The sequence below is a fragment of the Nicotiana tomentosiformis genome, chromosome 5, assembly GCF_000390325.3.
Source record: "Nicotiana tomentosiformis chromosome 5, ASM39032v3, whole genome shotgun sequence".
NCBI classification, from domain to species: domain Eukaryota; kingdom Viridiplantae; phylum Streptophyta; class Magnoliopsida; order Solanales; family Solanaceae; genus Nicotiana; species Nicotiana tomentosiformis.
This window is the reverse complement of record NC_090816.1, coordinates 135405166-135425566: the sequence shown is the minus strand read 5'-3', so window position 1 is coordinate 135425566 and position 20401 is coordinate 135405166. Positions and strand designations below refer to the sequence as shown.

Sequence of the window (20401 nt, the reverse complement as noted above, 5' to 3'; positions counted from 1 at the left end):
TCGATAAGAAATGATAGACACGGGCGCACCGTGAAGGAGGACAATCTCGCGGACGTAAATCTCCGCTAACCGCTTTGAAGAATAGTAACAGCTACTGGAATGAAATGTGTTGACTTGGTCAACCTATCCACAATAACCCATATTGCGTCAAACTTTCTCTGAATCCGTGTAAGCCCAACAACAAAATCCATAGTGATACGCTCCCACTTCCAGTCAGGAATTTCTAACTTCTGAAGCAAACCAACATATCTCTGATGCTCGTACTTGACTTGCTGATAATTTTAACATCAAACTACATATGCAACTATATCCTTCTTCATTCTCCTCCACCAATAATGTTGCCGCAAATCTTTATACATTTTGGCAGCACCTGGATGAATAGAATACCGGGATCTGTGGGCCTCTTCAAGAATTAATTCACGAAGTCCATCCATATGAGGCACACAAATACGACCCTGCATCCTCAGAACTCCGTCTTCCCCTACAGCAACCCGCTTCGCACCATCGTGCCACATCGTGTACTTAAGGACAAGCAAATAAGGATCATCAGATTGTCGCTCTCGGATGCGCTCATACAAGAAAGACCGAGTGACTGTGCACGCTAGAAACCGACTGGACTCTGAAACATCTAACCTCATGAACTGATTGGTCAAAGTCTGAACATCTTCAGCTAGCGGCCTTTCACCTATCGGAATATACGCAAGGTTGCCCATACGCATAGCCTTTCTACTCAAAGCATCGGCCACCACATTGGCCTTTTCGGGGCAATACAAAATGGTGATATCATAGTCTTTTAACAACTCCAACCATTTTCTTTGCCTCAAATTGAGATCTATTTGTTTGAACAGATATTGTAGACTACGATGATCAATGAATACCTCACACGATACACCATAAAGGTAATGCCTCAAAATCTTCAGCGCATGAATAATAGCAGCCAATTCTAAGTCATGAACATGGTAATTCTTCTCATGACCTTTCAACTGCCGCAATGCATATGCAATCACCCTTCCATCTTACATTAATACTGCACGAAGCCCAATGTGAGATGCATCACAATACACAATATAAGATCTCGAACTTGTGGGTAATACCAACATTGGTGTTGTAGTCAAAGCAGTCTTAAGCTTCTGAACTGCCTCAATCTTCTTAGGATCCAATTTTATGCCTTTTATCGATACAACATGTCCCAAAAAGGCAACCGAGTCTAACCAAAATAAGCATTTTGAAAATTTGGCATATAACTGATTAATCTTCAAAGTTTGAAGCACAATCAGAAGATGCTACTCATGCTCCTCTCGACTGCTGGAGTAAATCAAGATATCATCAATGAATACAACCATAAAAGAATCCAAATAGGGCTTGAACACATGGTTCATCAAATCCATAAATATTGTTGGGGCATTTGTCAACCTAAATGACATCACTAGGAATTCGTAATGCCATACCGAGTCTGAAAAGCTATCTTAGGGACACCATATGCCATAATTTTCAACTGATGGTAACCAGACCTCAAAACGATCTATCAAACAACATTGGCACAGTGAAGCTGATCGAATAAATCATCAATTCTGGGCAACGGATACTTGTTCTTGATAGTTGCCTTGTTCAACTGCCGATAATCTATACACATCCGCATTGAACCATCTTTCTTCTTTACAAAAAACACTGGTTCACCCTAGGACGAGACACTAGGTCTAATGAATCCCTGATCAAGTAAGCCTTGTAACTACTCCTTCAATTCCTTTAGCTAGCAGGGCCATACGATATGATGGAATAGAAATGGGCTGGGTGCCCGGAGCCAAATCAATACAGAAGTCAATATCTCTGTCGAGTCGCATCCCCGACAAATCAAGAGGAAATACATATGGAAACTCACGGACAACTAGGACTAAATCCATAGAAGGAACATCCGCACTGGGATCGCGAATATAAGCCAAGTAAGCTAGATACCCTTTCTCGACCATAGGCCGAGCTTTCACTTAAGAGATAACCCTATTGGTGGAATGGCCAGGAGTCCCTTTCCACTGTATTCGAGGTAACCCCGGCATAGCAAAGGTCGCCGTTTTGGTGTGACAATATAGTATAACATGATAGGGTGACAGCCAATCCATACCAATATGACATCAAAATCTACCATATCAAGAAGTAGAATATCCACGCTAGTCTCAAGACTTCAATAGTAACCACACACGAATGATAGACATGATTTAAAATGATAGAATCCCCTACGGCAGGGACACGTGCACAAAAGCGCTCAAAGAATCACAAGGCACAACCAAATATGAAGCAAAGTAGAAGGACAAATAGGAATAAGTAGATCCTAGACCAAGTAGAACTTAAGCATCTCTATGAAAAACTGGAACAATACCTGTGATCATGACATTAGATGACTCGGCCTTAGGCCTAGCTGGAAAAAGCATAAAAGCGAGGCTGAGCCCCACAACTCTGAACTACATCTCTGGGATAGTCCCTAGCTGGCTGGCCTCAACCTCTAACAGTCTGACCTCCATCTCTAACAGTCTGACCTCCACCTCTCGCTACCTGAACGCTGCCCCTAGTTGGCTGGGCGGGCGGTGGAGAAACCGGTGCCAGTATGATGGAATGAGAATCCTGCTGTGATCTATTGCTCGACAACCTATGGAAATGCCTAATGATGTGACCAATGATCCCACACTCATAACACCCATCTTACTGTCGTGGCCGCTGAAGCTGAAGCTAACCCGAACGGGCCGGATAACCGTTGTACTGACTCTGGAGTGGTGGTGCACTGATAGGAGCTGAATGTGCACTAAATGTTGGCTTTCCAGAGTAAAGCATAATAATACCATGACTTCATGAAGCATCGTGACATTCCTGAAGTGCTGAATAAAATGGCCTGGGAGGATGACCCCTACCATAAGTACCCTTGCCTCCAGATGAGGCGTCTCTGAAATTGCCAAAATGATGGGGCTTCTTATCTGACACTAGCCTCTCTCCTAAGCACGAACTAACTCGATCGTCCTAGCAATATTCACGGCTGTGTGGAAGGAAATATCACTCCCTGTCTCCTTGGCCATCTGAAGCTTGATAGTATAAGTGAGTCCATCAATGAATCTCCTCACTCTCTCCTTTTCAGTAGGAAACAAGATGATGGCATGACGTGCTAAGTCCACAAATTGAGTCTTATACTGGGTAACAGTCATACTACCCTGCTGGAGATGCTCAAACTACCTGCGGTAATCCTCTCACAGTGTGATAGGAACAAACTTCTCCAGAAATAGTTGTGGGAACTACTCCTAGGTAAGTGCAGGCGAATCAGCTGGTCTAGTAAGTACATAATATCTCCACCACCTCTTGGCGGAACCAATCATATGAAAAACAACAAAATTACCCCGTTGATTTCAACTATTTCCATGTTCCGCAACACCTCATGGCAATGGTCAAGATAATCCTGTGGGTCCTCAAAAGGTGTACCACTTAAGTGAACTGGAAAGAACTTAGTAAAGTTTTCCAATCTCAATAAGGGCTCAAAAGACATGGTGGGCCTATCACCGGCATATACCTCAATAACTGGCTAAACTATCCCAATTGGCGGGGACTGCTAGAGCCTAATACTGGGGATTTATCTTGCTGCGGAACTGGAGTAGTGGGTATTTGGGCTCCTCCCCAGCCTGTGAGATGGCTGGTGCCACTAGAAATGTATCATTTTGGGACACACCCTCCATTAGGCTCACCAAATGATCTAGAGCGTCCTGAGGTACTGGAATAGCTATGAATCCTTTCGGGGCCTGAACTGGTCCTACAGGTACAGTCTGAGCTGGAACCTCAGCTTCGAAATCCACCTGAGGCTCCACAACAGGTGTTGCTACTCTAGCTCAGGGTTGGGCTCTACCTCTGCCTCGACCTCGGCCTCTACCCCTAGTTGGTCACTAGGGGCTTCGGCTCCTGTCCGACTGTACAGACGTCTCCGTACTGATACTTCAGACTCTACTAAGCTTACTCGTGACTCGTGAGACCTAGGTAACCTAGTGCTCTGATACTAACTTGTCACGACCCGAAATTCCCACCTTCGGGACCGTGATGACGCAAAATATTTCACTTGCTAGGCAAGCCTACGTTAGAATAATTTTAACTATTTTTGACAATTTAATTTAAATAATAATAAAGAAACTAATAACTTGAATAAAGTTTAAAAATAAGTGAATAATCCAAATTAATAGCGATGTCTAAATTCCATCCCAGTACTAGAGTCACAAGTGCACGAGCTTCTAGAATAATACAAATAACGGTCTAAACCAAAATAAAGTTGTCTGAAAGAATGCACACAACTAAGATAAAGTAGAAGGGGACTTCAGAGTTGCGAACGTCGTGCAACTATACCCTAAGTCTCCTATGATAGTTGTATCTGAGCAAATTTACAGTACGCCGCTGGGACCAACTCCGATATCTGCACGAGAAGTGCAGAGTGTAGTATGAGTACAACCGACCCTATGTACTCTGTAAGTGCTGAGCCTAACCTCGACGAAGTAGTGACGAGGCTAAGCCAGATTGCTTACATTAACCTGTACGTAATAATAACAACAACAACAACAACAATAATAATTATAATAATAATAATAATAATAATAATAACAATAATAATAATAATAATAATAATAATAATAATAATAATAATAATAATAATAATAATAATAATAATAATAATAATAATAACAGGTAATAGAGGTAAGACAGATAAATCATATCAATAATTGAAGTCAATTCAGCAATCACAACCAATTATTTCTTTTATCATTCTGTTGCGGCATGCAACCCGTTCCCACAATATAATCCTTCAATTACATTTAGGTACGGTGTACACCCCGCTCCAACAATATAAACTTAAAATAAAATCTATTGCGGCGTGTGACCCGATCCAACAATATAATCTTTCAAATAAATTTCATTGCGGCGTGCAATCCGCTCCAACAATATAATTTAGCAACACTTATATGTAAAACTACTTCAATAAATACCACAATTAATAAAAAAATTATTAGGCAACAAGGTATACAACAATTATAAATTATGTAGGAAACAAATAAGGGCAAGTAACAATTAAATGTAGAATCAGGGAGAAGATATGCAATTTAACCTATAAAATACTAATTATCAAGTAACAATAATGGCAAGAAAATCACATAAGCAGGTAGCAATTAAGGCATGATAGTTGGCAATAAAAATGAGAGAATCAATTAATATAACAATTAATTCATGTAATAAAATAATTAATAAAATATGTAAAAACATGGAAACAAGCAATTTTACGATGTATAGACACTCGTTACCACGTCTATACGTCGCTACACATGAAATTCACATAACACATAGTTAAAGGGTTCAATTCCCTCAAGTCAAGGTTAACCACGACGCTTACCTTGCTTCGCAATTCAATTGATTACTCAACCACAGCTTTTCCTTTCGAATTATTCTCCAAACCAATCAAACCTAGCAATTTATTTACCAACAATTCAATTTGAGCTTTAGAAATTATTCACAATTCGAAAGAGACTTAATTTAGGTCATTTTTGAAAAAGTCAACAAAACGTCAACGTGGGGCCCACGTTTCGGAACCCGACGTAAACTCACGGAAATCCAAACATCTATTCCGATACGAGTTCAACCATACAAAAATTATTGAATTCCGACATCCTTTCATATCTTCATTTTACATCTTTGGAAGATTTTACAAAAAATCTGATTTTCTTCAATTAAATTCACGGATTCTTGATGAAATAAGTATGGAATCATGAAATATAATCCATATAGGATAAGGAACATGTAACGACCCGGCCGGTCATTTTGAGAGTTATAGCCTCGAACCCCTATTTATTGCTTCGCCAGTATCTATTTCTGCTATTGTGACTTGCTAGGAGGTTTCGTTTTGATTTTTGGAGTGTTTTGGGACACTTAGATCCTAAACGGAGGTAAGTCTTAGGATTTGGATCGTAGTCGAAACTATGTGAAGATGACTCCGGAATAGAGTTCCATCAATTCCGTTAGCTCCGTTGGGTGATTTTGGGCTTAGGGGCATGTCCGGATTGTGCTTTGGAGGTCCGTAGCTTATTTAGGCTTGAAATGGCAAAAATTGAATTTTTGGAAATTTGGACCGGTAGTGGAATTTTTGATATCGGGGTCGGATTCTGATTCCGGAAGTTGGAGTAGGTCCGTAACGTTGAATATGACTTGTGTGCAAAATTTGGGGTCAATCGGATGTGGTTTGATAGGTTTCAGCATCGGTTGTGAAAATTTGAAGTTTTAAGTTCTTTAAGTTTGAATTCGAGGGTGATTCGTGATTTTAGCGTTGGCTGATGTGGTTTGAGGGCTCAACTAAATTCGTATGGTATTTTATAATTGGTTGGTATGTTTGGTTGAGGTCTCGGGGGCCTTGGGTGAGTTTCAGATACTTAACAAATCACTTTTGTACTTTGGAAGATAGCAGATTTTTTGGTGTTTTGTTGGAGACATTTTCTTCATCGCATTCGCGAGGTAGTTCTCGCGTTCGCATAAGGCATCTAGGAAGGCCAGATGAGTTATTGTTCGCGTTAGTGATGTGGTTCCCGCATTTGCGAAGATGTGGAACCTTGAGGCTACGTGTTCGCGACATGGTCCTCGCGTTCGCGGAGAGGAACGGGCAGATGGAGCTTCAGGAATTTAAGCCTACGCGTTCACGAAGACGGTCTCGCGTTCGCATAGAGTCCACCAGTAAAAGGTAGGTGTTTGCGAGAGGTCACTCGCATTCGTGAAATAGGAATTTCTTGTCAACATTTTTTGTTCAACGCGAACGCGAGGCTTTGACCGTGTTCGCGAAGAAGGAATTAACTGGGCAGATATAAAGATTCAAAATCGAGGGTTTATGTCAATTTTCACCATTTAGACTTGAGAGCTCGGAATTAGGCAATATTTGGAGGGATTTTCATGTGGGTGTTTGGGGTAAGTGATTCTTACCTAGTTTTGGTTAATTCCCATGATTATGTCTTTAATTTCATCATTAAATTAGTGACTTGGGGTGGAAAATTGGGGAAAATTTGAGAAACGTTCTTAGGCTGAATTTTGGGATTTTGATCGAGATTTTGGTATCGGATTTGAGTAATTTTGGTACGAGTGAACTCGTGAGTGAATGAGTTTCTTATACTTGTATTTATGGTATGAATTTGATTTTGGCTAGATTTGGGCCATTCAGAGTCAGATATTCGTGGAAAAGGCATTGTTACCGATTGATTGAGCTTGGTTCGAGGTAAGTGGCTTGCCTGACCTTGTGTGGAGGAAATCCCCTTAGCATTTGGTACTGTTTTGTTATGTGAGCGTCGTGCATGTGAGCTGATGAGTACGTACACAGGCTAATTATTGTAAAAATCCGATTTCTGCTAAGTAGTAACCCGTTTTCCTCCTTATTTGAGTCATATCCGCATGTGTAGTATCCTGTTAGATTAGAACAACATGACTACTTGCCTTAATTGTTTATCTGAACTTCGTGCAGCATGTCTAGTAAATTTCCTGTTGTCCTTGCCTTGTACTTAGTTTAAATAGTAGGATCTAGTGTTGTAGCTTTTGAATTCTATTGTTTGAGCTGTGTATTTACTTCTGGGACTACGGAACGGTTTTTCGGGAGATCTCCCTGCATATTTACTTTTGGGACTACGGAACGGTATTCCGGGAGATCCCCCTGCACATTTACTTTGGCAGCATCTGTTCAAGCAAAAGGATCTTAACTTGCATCAGTGGAGGTGGTTGGAGCTAGTTAAGGATTATGATATAACCATTTTGTACCACCCGGGGAAGGCCAATGTGGTGGTCGATGCTTTGAGTCATCGGTCGAAGAGTTTAGGGAGTTTAGCATATCTTCCAGCAGCAGAGAGACCCTTAGCATTGGATGTTTAGGCCTTAGTCAGCCAGTTTGTGAGATTGGATATTTTTTAGCCGAGTCAAGTGTTGGCTTGTGTGGTCTCTTAGTATTCTTTTTATGATCGTATCAGGGAGCGTCAGTATGATGACCCCCACCTGCTTGTCCTTAAGGGCACGGTTCAGCATGGTGATGCTAAGGAGGTCACTATTGGGGATGATGGCGTATTGAGGATGCAGGGCAGGCTTTGTGTGCCTAATGTAGATGGTTTGCATGAATTGATTCTTCAGGAGGCTCATGGCTCGAGGTACTCTATTCATCCGGGTGCCGCGAAGATGTATCAGGACTTGAGGCAGCATTACTAGTGGAGAAGGATGAAGAAGGATATAGTAGAGTATGTGGCTCGGTGCCTAAATTTCCAACAAGTGAAATATGAGCATCAACGGCCAGGTGGGTTGCTTCAGAAGTTAGAGATTCCGGAGTGGAAATGGGAGCAAATCACTATGGATTTCGTTGTTGGACTCCCACAGACTCAGGGAGGGTTGATGCAGTTTGGGTAATTGTGGATAGGCTAACCAAGTCAGCTCATTTCATTCTTGTGATGACTACTTATTCTTCCGAGTAGCTGGCTCGAATTTACATCTGCGAGATCGTCAGGCTTCATGGCGTACCGATATCTATCATCTCTTACCGGGGTACGCAGTTTATATCATGGTTCTGGAGGGTTGTACAGCATAAGTTGGGTACTCGGGTTGAGTTGAGCGCAGCATTTCACCCCCAGACGGACGGACAGTTGGAGCGTACTATTCAGATACTGGAGGATATGCTCCGCGCTTGTGTGATAGATTTTGGGGGTGCTTGGGATCATTTCTTGCCACTTGCAGAGTTTACCTACAACAACAGTTATCAGTCGAGCATTCAGATGGCACCGTATGAGGCTCTGTATGGTAGGCGGTGTTGGTCTCCAGTGGGTTGGTTCGAGTCGGGCGAGGCTAGATTATTTGGTACAGACTTGGTCCAAGATGCCCTGGATAAGGTGAAGCTGATTCAAGATCGACTTCGCACAGCCCACTCCAGACAGAAGAGTTATGCAGATCGGAAGGTTGGCGATCTAGCATTCATGGTTGGAGAGCGGGCCTTGCTCCGGGTATCGCCTATGAAGGATGTAATGAGGTTCGGAATGAAGGGCAAGCTGAGCAAAGGTACATTGGTCCTATGAGGTGTTGAGACGTGTTCGGGAGGTTGCTTATGAGATTGCCTTACCTACCATCCTAGCAGGAGTTCATCCGGTATTCCATGTTTCTATGCTCCGGAAGTATCACGGTGATCCGGATCATGTGTTGGATATTAGCTCAGTCCAGTTGGACAAGGATCTATCTTATGTTGAGGAGCCAGTGGCAATTCTGGACATGCGAGTTTGAAAGTTGAGGTCAAAGAACATTGCTTCCGTGAAGGTTCAGTGGAGGGGTCAGCCGGTCGAGGAGGCGACTTGGGAGACCGAGCATGATATGCGCAGCTGTTATCCTCGTCTTTTCAACACTTCAGGTATGTCTTTATGCTCGTTCGAGGATGAACAAGCGATTTAAGAGAGGAAGGATGTAATGACCCGGTCGGTCGTTTTGATAGTTATATCCCCGAACCCCTATATATTGCTTCCCCCGTATCTATTTATTCTATTGTGACTTGCCAGGAGGTTTCGTTTTGGGTTTTGGAGTGTTTTGGGACACTTAGTCCCTAAATGGAGGCTTAAGTCTCAGGATTTGGATCGCAGTTCGAACTGTGTGAAGATGACTCCGGAATGGAGTTCCATTGATTTAGTTAGCTCCGTTGGGTGATTTTGGGCTTAGGGGCATGTCCGGATTGTGTTTTGGAGGTCCGTAGCTTATTTAGGCTTGAAATGGCAAAAGCCGATTTTTTTGGAGATTTTGACCGTTAGTGGAAATTTTGATATCGGGGTTGGATTCTAATTCCTGAAGTTGGAGTAGGTACGTAATGTTGAATATGACTTGTGTGCAAAATTTGGGGTCAATCGGACGTGGTTTGATAGGTTTCAGCATCGGCTGTGGAAATTTGAAGTTTCAAGTTCTTTAAGTTTGAATTGGAGGGAGATTCGTGATTTTAGCATTGTTTCATGTGGTTTGAGGGCTCGACTAAGTTCTTATGGTGTTTTAATATTGGTTGGTATGTTTGGTTGAGTTCGCATGGGCCTCGAGTGAGTTTCAGACGCTTAACGGGTCACTATTGGACTTTGGAAGATAGCTGATTTTCTGGTGTTTTGTTACAGACATTTTCTTCATCGCATTCGCGAGGGAGTTCTCGCGTTCGCGTAAGGCATCTGGGAAGTCCAGCTGAGTTACTCTTCGCATTCACGATGTGGTTCCCACGTTTGCGAAGATGTGGAACCTTGAGGCTATGCATTCGCGACATGGTCCTCGCATTCGCGGAGAGGAGCGGGCAGATGGAGCTTCAGGCATTTAAGCCTACGCGTTCGTGAAGACGGTACCGTGTTCACGTAGAGTCCGCCAGTGATAGGTATGCGTTCGCGAAAGAGGAATTTCTTGTCAACATTTTTTGTTCAACGCCAACGCGAGGCTTTGACCGCGTTCGCGAAGAAGGAATTAACTGGGCAAATATAAAGATTCAAAATCGAGGGTTGATATCGTTTATCACCATTTGGACTTGAGAACTCGGAATTAGGCGATTTTTGGAGGGATTTTCACGTGGGTGTTTGGGGTAAGTGATTCTTACCTAGTTTTGGTTAATTCCTATGATTATGTCTTTAATTTCATCATTAAATTAGTGACTTGGGGTGGAAAATTGGGGAAATTTTGAGAAAAGTTCTTAGGCCGAATTATGGGATTTTGATCGAGATTTTGGTATCGGATTTGAGTAATTTTGGTACGAGTGAACTCGTGAGTGAATGAGTGTTCATATTTTGTGACTTTTACCCGACTCCGAGATGTGGACCCGGGGAGACCTTTTGGACCGATTTTCTACTTTCTTGCTTTAACTTTGATTTCATTAATTAGATTAGTTTCTTATAGTTTTATTTATGGTATGAATTTGATTTTGGCTAGATTTGGGCCATTCAGAGTCGGATATTCGTGGAAAAGGCATTGTTACCGATTGATTGAGCTTGGTTTGAGGTAAGTGACTTGCCTAACCTTGTGGGGGGGGGGGGAATCCCCTTAGGATTTGGTACTATTTTGTTATGTGAGCGCCGTGTACGTAAGGTGACGAGTACATACACACGCTAATTATTGTAAAAACCTCATTTCTGCTATGTACTAACCTGTTTTCCTCCTTATGGCATGTTTAGTATCCTGTTAGTTTAGAACAGCATGACTACTTGCCTTAATTGTTTATCTGAACTCTGTGCAACATGTCTAGTAAATTTCCTCTTGTCCTTGCCTTGCACTTAGTTTAAATTGTAAGATCTAGTGTTGTAGTTGTTGTATTCTATTGTTTGAGATGTGTATTTACTTTTGGGACTACAGAACGGTATTCCGGGAGATCCCCCTGCATATTTACTTTTGGGACTACGGAACGGTATTCCGGGAGATTCCCCTGCACATTTACTTTGGGACTACGGAACGGGATTCTGGAAGATCTCCCTGTCTTACATATTTACTTTGGGACTACGGAACGATATTTCGGGAGATCCCCTTGCACATTTACGTTTGGGACTATGAGACATTATCTCAGGAGATCCCCTGTTGTTGTTTCTGTATACTGAGCTGTTACCTTTCAATGTTTTCATTCTCGTTAAGTATCTGACTTTATTTTATTGCGATATTTCATTCTACCTTGTTTTTATTATATATATACCAGTATTGCCCTGACCTGACCTCGTCACTACTCGACCGAGGTTAGGCTTGGCACTTACTGGGTACCGTTGTGGTGTACTCACGCCCTTTCATGCACATATTTTTCGTGTGCAGATCCATGTTTCTCTTACCAGCCTCGTCCTTAGTTGTAGTCGCTGCTATTTTCAATGACTTCAAGGTACATCTGCCTGTGACCGCAGATCCTCGGAGTCCCCCTCTATTCCCCTATGTTAATTCTTCTCTTATTTCTATAGACACTAATGTATAGAACAGTTAGAACTTCGTAGAAGCTTGTGACTTACGGTGTTCCGGATTTTGGGAGTGTTAAGTATATTTCGAGAGTTGATTATTGTATATGCCGAGCGGCATCTCAATTGCTAATTTAAAATATTTGCTACTGTTAGTTGTTAATTGTCATGACCCAAAATCCCACCACAAGAGTCGTGATGGCACCTAGTCTCTAAGACTAAGTAAGCCAATTTCCATTGCATTTTTGAAGCCATTTTTTTAAAAATAAGTAACCAAAACTAACAGCGGAAATAATTACAATATACAACCTCCCAAGACTGGTAGTACTAAGTCACGAACTCTAACTGAATACATAGAATGATTACGAGGACCGAATATACAATACTGTTTGATTAAAAATTAACAGTACAATGAAATGGAAAGACTCCAAGGGACTACGACGACCAAACAGCTCTACCTTGAATCCTTACGATCCCACTTTAATTCTTCTCAAGTCCAATAACTCCAATACCTGGCTCTGCAAAACAAAATGTGCAGAAGTGTAGAGTGAGCACACCACAGCGGTGTCCAGTAAGTATCGAGACTAACCTCAATGGAGTAGAGACGAGGTAGAGTCAAGACACTCATTAGTCTAATAACTTGTGCAATATAATATACAAAATAATAGGAAACAAATAATAATAAAGGCAGGATAAAACAACCATTGATATGCACAACAGACAACAAGAATACCATTAATATCACTCAACAATTAATAAACACAATTACACCCAATTAAATCAAGCCCTTCAAATAATTGTTTTTCACATAGTTCTTCGAGATAACTCTTTTTCAAATATAATTTTCTCAAATAATTATTTTTCAAATGTAATTCTTTCAATAAATCTTTTCAAATACAATTTCCTCAAATAAATATCTTTCAAAATACAATTCTTTTATATAATACTTTCTAAGTAAAAATCCTCCCAAATAAATATTTTGAATATAATTCTTTCAATTAAAAAGTCACAATGTGACACCTCATTTCAAAATCATCAAAATACGGGTCTCAGCCCATTTTCATATTTTCACAAAACCTCGTGCTCATAATTAAATCATCATATTTTCTCGGGACCTCGTGCCCTCATTTCATATCACAACTGCACGGACAATTCACGTGCCAATATCCCCATGTCATATCAAAATTCACGGCACCTCGTGCCCACATTTCATTTTATAAACCGCCTGGCAATAGCCACAGGCTCCCAATTTCAACATAAATCAGATTATTATCAATTTACTAACAACAAGACAAGTTGCACAAGGTATAAAAATAAACACAAGAAAATCACAACATCACATGAAAATTGTCAACACTACAACCCCACATCATCACATATCGTCCTTGACAATAGCCACCCTTATCGCTCCTATTTCCATCCTTATCGCTCCTGTAGCTACCCTTATCGCTCCGCCCAGACAATATCAATAGCCACCCTTATCGCTCCTATTTGCCACCCTTATCGCTCCTATAGCCACCCTTATCGCTCCGCCCAAACAATATCAATAGCCAACAAACACAACAGTGAAATACCACCCTTATAACCACATAACATCAACGGTGAAATGCCACCCTTATCTCTCCAAAATAGCAACTCACACAACACAACAAAGATCAATTCATATCACAATTTGCCTAATGGCCACAACCAAATTTCAAAGCTACAAATAAGTCAATTAATTTCACAGCAAATAGCCAAATGATCCACACAATATATACAACACCCAATAACAATCAATAGAGATAGAAATTACTCAACATAAAGCAAAGTCTTCATAAAAGATCAATTTTCAATAATTATATAAACACATCTTCTTAAGCTCATTTAATTAATCATTTGCAGAGGGGAAAATCCAAAATGGAATTAAATTCCAATAATTATCAAGCCAGCAAATTCACGAAATTTCATAAATAATCAAATAACAATCACATCACATTGTCATATAACAACAGAGTCAACAACAAGGGTTTAGGCACGACAAGTAGATGATTAAATATATGCCAACCATTATTCAATTTACTGCACAATATGTTCAAGACTTTAACTCCATAAAATTTGCACATATAAATCAAGTACGTACTCGTCACCTCGCTTACATGGTTTTCAATTACCCAAGTTGCACATAAGACTCAATGCCTAAGGGAAATTTTCCGCACTCGAGGTTAAGCAAGACACTTACCTTTTTGAAGTTAGGCCGATATTCTAAAATAGCCTTCTTGCTTGAATTGACCTCCGGGCCGTTCAAATCTATCCAAATTAATTGTATAACTTCATTAAAATTCATCGGAAATAATTCCGGATAATAATGCGTCGACTTAAAAATTTATTCCAAAAAGTCAACAAAAGTCAATGCGAGACCCGCCTCTCAGAATCCAACATAATTTTCATGAAATTCGAACACCCATTCCGATACACGTTCAACCATACCAATTTCATCAAATTCTGATACCATTTCGTCTCTCAAATCGAGAATTTTCATTTCAAAAACTTTTCTTCAAAAACCACCCTTTTCCTCAACGCAAAACACAATTTAAATGATAAACATAAAGATAGAATCATGGAAATAAATAGATTCTAGGTGAAGAACAGTTACCCAATCGATTTGCTTGAAAAACCCACTAGTAATCGCTCAAAACCGAGCTCTATAAGTCAAAATGTGATAAAAATGGCTTAACCCTCGATTTGAAAATCTTATATTTTGCCCAGGTATCGCGAACGCGGAGAAAGGATCGCGTTCGCGAAGAAGAAAAATGAACTGCCCAGTTGTGCTTCATGAACGCGGAGAGGAAAAATCACGACTGACTTACGCGAATGCGAGCAAAGGGCCACGAACGCGAAGAATAAAAATAGGAAACCTTCGCGAACGCGAGATGCTCTTCGCGAACGCGAAGAAGAAACATGAGGCTACCATGAAGAGCTTCGTGAACGCGAGTGTCTAATCGCGAACGCGATGGAGGAAAAGACAAACCTTTGCAAACGCAATGGGCTGAACGCGAACGCGAAGAAGAAGTATAAGGTGGTCAGCAGTAACACTTCGCGAACGCGAGGTGATCTTCGCGAACGCGAAGAATAACACCAAAAAATAGAAACATCAGTTCAAAAATACAAGGAAATGGTCCGTAGCCCATCCGAAACACACCCGAGACCCCTGGGACCCCGTCTAAATATACCAACTAGTTCCACAACCTAACACGGACTCGCTCGAGGTCTCAAAGCATATCAAATAACGCCGAAAATAAAAATTGCACCACGAATCGAACTTATGAACTTCCAAAACTTTCAACTTCTAAAACACGTACCGAAACCTATCAAAGCAACCCGGAATGACGTCAAATTTTGCATGCAAGTCCCAAATAACATAACGGATTTGTTCCAACTCTTTAAATCGCATTCCGACCCCGATATCAAAAAGTCAACCCCCCGGTCAAACTTTCCAAAAATTCGACTTTCGCCATTTTAAGCCTAAATTGGCTACAGACCTCAGATTCACAGTCCGGATACGCTCCTAAGTCCAAAATTACCCAACGGAGCTAACAGAACCGTCGGAACTCCATTCTGGAGTCGTCTTCACACAGTTCCGACTACAGTCAAACTCCTAAGACTTAAGCTCCCTCTTTAGGAACTAAGTGTCCCAAATCACTCCGAATCATTTGTAATTCAAACTCGACCACACACGCGGGTCGTAATACATATTGCGAGGCTGCTCAAAATATTAAGTAACTAAACGGGGTGTAAATTCTTAAAACAATAAGTCGGGTCGTTACATTCTCCCCCTCTTAAACAAACGTTCGTCCTCAAACATTCTAAGAATTATTCTGAGGTTACCGAGTTGATAATTTTTACTTTTATACATAAACTAACGGTTGATTCCACGTTACCGCATTTAAGATAAGCCCGACAACATCATCTCACTTGAGATTATTTCTTTTATCCATATTTGCAAACTTTAAGGCCATTATCTTACGCTCCAATATTTTCAAAAGGCCTGATTTCTCATAACAACGCACAATACTAGTCTCAACTGGCTATAGCAACTCGTGCCTATGCACACATCAATTTTTCTTTCCGATAGTGTTGAAGTAATTCAAAACTTCCTTTGGGGTGCTGCATTATCCCCCGCTTAGGATCATACGCCCTCAAACACATAACATAACTTGTCTCTTCTTTTGCAATTCTCAATCCTTCAAATTTTACTAACTCCCAAATTTTTCAAAAATTTTGGCAGAGTCTCCCCTGTAATTGGGCGTATCCACCTGCCAGAGTAACACTCAAACAACTCCTAACAACATATCCACAACCTAACAAAATACCACAGGGTATATATCAATAACATTAATCTCAACATTGCTTGATCATAATGATATCAGGACATGAAGCACATCATATGTATGCTCATCACCACATCTCTGGTCTTAAAAGATGTTCGTAATTAATTCCAACATCATTAATTAATCTCATATTAACCATCACCTCGTTTCGAATTTTCACAATACCGACAACAGAACGTGAGGCATGAAGACCTCATGATTACTTACTCAGATTAATGGGTCATATTTAACGCCACCTGGGCACACACCTCACAGGCTAAAACTCAATATTTACGGCACGAAAATGGCTGAATATGAACAGAAAATATACAAGCATTATCAAATAAGCCTAACAGGCATGACTCCCTATTAATATTATTGCACAAATTAAACTTCACAGGGGAGAATTTTAAACTCATAAATATTTCACCACAAGGACCTCGTCCTTATATAACTTCCATCGCGGCTTGTAGCCCGGTTTAAATATTTCACATCATGTAAAAATGCGAGGATCTCTTCCTCAAATCCGAAACACAATTATGTTGAACATTGTGCCAACTAAAACTTCAACTTTCCTTTCTTTCTTCTTTTCAATATATTTCATAAACAATTTTCACAACATATAATGAACCCTCATACCGGTAGGGCGTATAATTCATAAAAATTGGAATCAATTATTCCAAAACACATTAAACCCACTGTATTGAATAATAATTTTTTTTCTTCTTTTTGGACTTATAGCCCTCAATGATAGACAAAAATAAAGTGACAGACACAGGCTCACTTCTTGAAATCTCCCAACAGGGATACATATATAAGTGGGTCACAAATGTACGAAGCTCACCCATAAGTGGAGCATAATAGGAGGATTTACCTCAATATTCAAAACCGAATCAAATTAAGGAAAATATCCTTTTATAATAAAAATCAGGATCTTACCCGTAACGACACCATCTGGTGTATTGGCCTCAGCCAAATCATGGTGATTAAATCAACGGGTCAGGCCTCCACCTCTTAGGCGCCCATTACCCGCCTATCCTCCTCCTCTAGCTGGTTGTGCATGTGGAATATCAACTGGAATAAAGCTTGTAGCTGGAGTGTTCTGATGAAATCCACCCCTCCCAATTCTGGGACAATCTCTCACGATATGCCTAGTATCACCACACTCATAACAACCCCTCTGAGGTCGTGGCTGCTCGTACTAAGTCTGTGACGAATAACTGGAATAACCACTGTAAGAATCTCGTGTCGGTGGTGCACTGTAAACTGGAGCACTCCGAGTATTCTGATGTGCGGACTGAGCTGACCGACTGCTCGAGCCTCCGCTATAATGGGTTCTAGCTAAAGAGTAAAATCCACAGAACCCTCCAGATCTTCGAGACCCTTTGGCCTCCTTAGACTCCCTTTCCTCGCCTAAAACACCCTCAATATTCCTTGCAATCGCCACTACTTGTTGAAATGGAGCATCAGTTTGCAACTTTCGAGCCATACATATTTTAATATCATAATCGAGCCCTTCAATGAATCTGCGGACCCGTTCTCAGATTGTAGGAACCAAGATAGGTGCATGATGGGCTAACTCACTGAACCTGATAGCATATTCTGACACTGTCATAGTGCCCTGATGCAACCGTTCAAACTCTGTGCTCCACGCATCTCTAAGAGTCTGGGGAACAAACTCTTTTAAGAACATTCCCGAAAAATTGAGCCCAAGTTAGTGGTGTGGCATCGGCTGGTCTACCTTCTTCATAGATTTTCCACTACCGATACGCTACGCCTGACAGTTGAAATATAGTAAAGGAAACTCCGCTCACTTCCACAATACCCATGGCGCGGAGTATACGGTGACAATTTTCCATAAATCCTTGGGCATCCTCTGTAGCTGTACCACTAAAAGTAGGTGGACTATACCTCTTAAACCTTTCAAATCTCTTTTGTTCTTCTTCTGATGCCTCGGTCCTGACCTCAGGTCGAACCGGAATAACAGGTTGTACCAGTACTACACCCAGAACCTGACCAACATGAACCTGTTTCTCTGGAGTGGTGGTAGGAGTCTGAGTTACTCCCCCAATTTGCGAAATATTTGGTGCAACAGAGATCAATCCCGCCTGAGTTAATGTACCAAACATACTCAGGAACTGTGCTAAGGTTTCCTGAAGTCCGGGGTAACAATAGGTGCTTCTGGTACCTGTCCCCCAACTGGAGCTACTAGTGGCTCCCTAACTATTGTTCTGACAGGTGCTCTAGTCGTAACACGTGCCCTTCCTCGACCTCTACCTCGGCCCCGGCCTCTTGGAGCCCTAGCAGTATGTGTGGATACCTGCTCAGCTAACCCGGTGGCACATGTCCTCACCATCTGTGAGAGAATAGAGATACAAAGGCTCAAATTCCAAATTCAACAAATTCATCACGACAGGAATGAAAGAAATAGAAATTTCCTAACAGTTCTGTAGCATCTCGAAGATAAGTACAGACGTCTCCATACCGATCCGCAAGACTCTAATAGACTCGTTCATGACTCGTAGAACCTATGAACCTAGAGCTCTGATACCAACTTGTCACGACCCAAAATCCCACAACAGGAGTCGTGATGGCACCTAGTCTCTAAGACTAAGTAAGCCGATTTCCATTGCATTTTTGAAGCCATTTTTTTAAATAAGTAACCCAAACTAACAGCGGAAATAACTACAATATACAACCTCCCAAGACTGGTAGTACTGAGTCACGAACTCTAACTGAATACATAGAATGATCACGAGGACCGAATATACAATACTATTTGATTAAAAATTAACAGTACAATGAAATGGAAAGATTCCAAGGGACTGTGACGACCAAGCAGCTCTACCTTGAATCCTTACGATCCCGTTTTAATTCTTCTCAAGTTCAATAACTCCAATACCTGGCTCTGCACAAAAATGTGCAGAAGTGTAGAGTGAGCACACCACAGCGGTGCCCAGTAAGTATCAAGACTAACCTCAATGGAGTAAAGACGAGGTACAGTCAAGACACTTACTAGTCTAATAACCTGTGCAATATAATATACAAAATCATAAGAAACAAATAATAATAAAGGCAGGATAAAACAACCATTGATATGCACAACAGACAATAAGAATACCATTAATATCACTCATTAATTAATAAACACAATTACACCCAATTAAATCAAGCCCTTCAAATAATTGTTTTTCACATAGTTCTTCGAGATAACTCTCTTTCAAATATAATTTTCTCAAATAATTATTTTTCAAATATAATTCTTTCAATAAATCTTTTCAAATACAATTTCCTCAAATAAATATCTTTCAAAAAACAATTCTTTTATATAATACTTTCCAAATAAAAATCCTTCCAAATAAATATTTTGAATATAATTTTTTCAATTAAAAAGTCACCATGTAACACCTCATTTCAAAATCATCAAAATACGGGTCTCAGCCCATTTTCATATTTTCACGGCACCTCATGCCCATAATTAAATCATCATATTTTTCCGGCTCCTCGTGCCCTCATTTCATATCACAACTGCACGGACAATTCACGTGCCAATATCCCCATCTCATACCAAATTTCACGGCACCTCGTGCCCACATTTCATTTTATAAACTGCCTGGCAATAGCCACAGGCTCCCAATTTCAACATAAATTAGATTATTATCAATTTACTAACAACAAGACAAGTTGCACAAGGTATAAAAATAAACACAAGAAAATCACAACATCACATGAAAATTGTCAATACTACAACCCCACATCATCACATATCGTCCCTGACAATAGCCACCCTTATCGCTCCTATAGCCACCCTTATCGCTACTATAGCCACCCTTATCGCTCCACCCAGACAATATCAATAGCCACCCTTATCGCTCATATTGCCACCCTTATCGCTCCTATAGCCACCCTTATCGCTCCGCCCAAACAATATCAATAGCCAACAAACACAATAGTGAAATGCCACCCTTATAACCGCATAACATCAATGGTGAAATGCCACCCTTATCTCTCCAAAATAGCAACTCACACAACACAACAAAAATCAATTCATATCATAATTTGCCCAATGGCCACAACCAAATTTTAAAGCTACAAATAAGTGAATTAATTTCA

General features: G+C 40.7%; 1 protein-coding gene across 1 annotated transcript; it reads right to left on the bottom strand.

Annotated features, from left to right (window-relative positions):
* Positions 1-287: 287 nt before the first annotated feature.
* LOC138893203 (uncharacterized) lies at positions 288-719 on the bottom strand. The gene has a single exon (XM_070176979.1). It carries the CDS (start codon positions 717-719, stop codon positions 288-290), a length of 432 nt encoding a protein of 143 aa, XP_070033080.1.
* Positions 720-20401: the final 19682 nt, after the last annotated feature.

What these genes read in the sequence shown, in the direction of transcription:
- LOC138893203 (XM_070176979.1), bottom strand. Translation starts at nt 719, where the DNA reads ATGCGTATGGGCAACCTTGCGTATATTCCGATAGGTGAAAGGCCGCTA.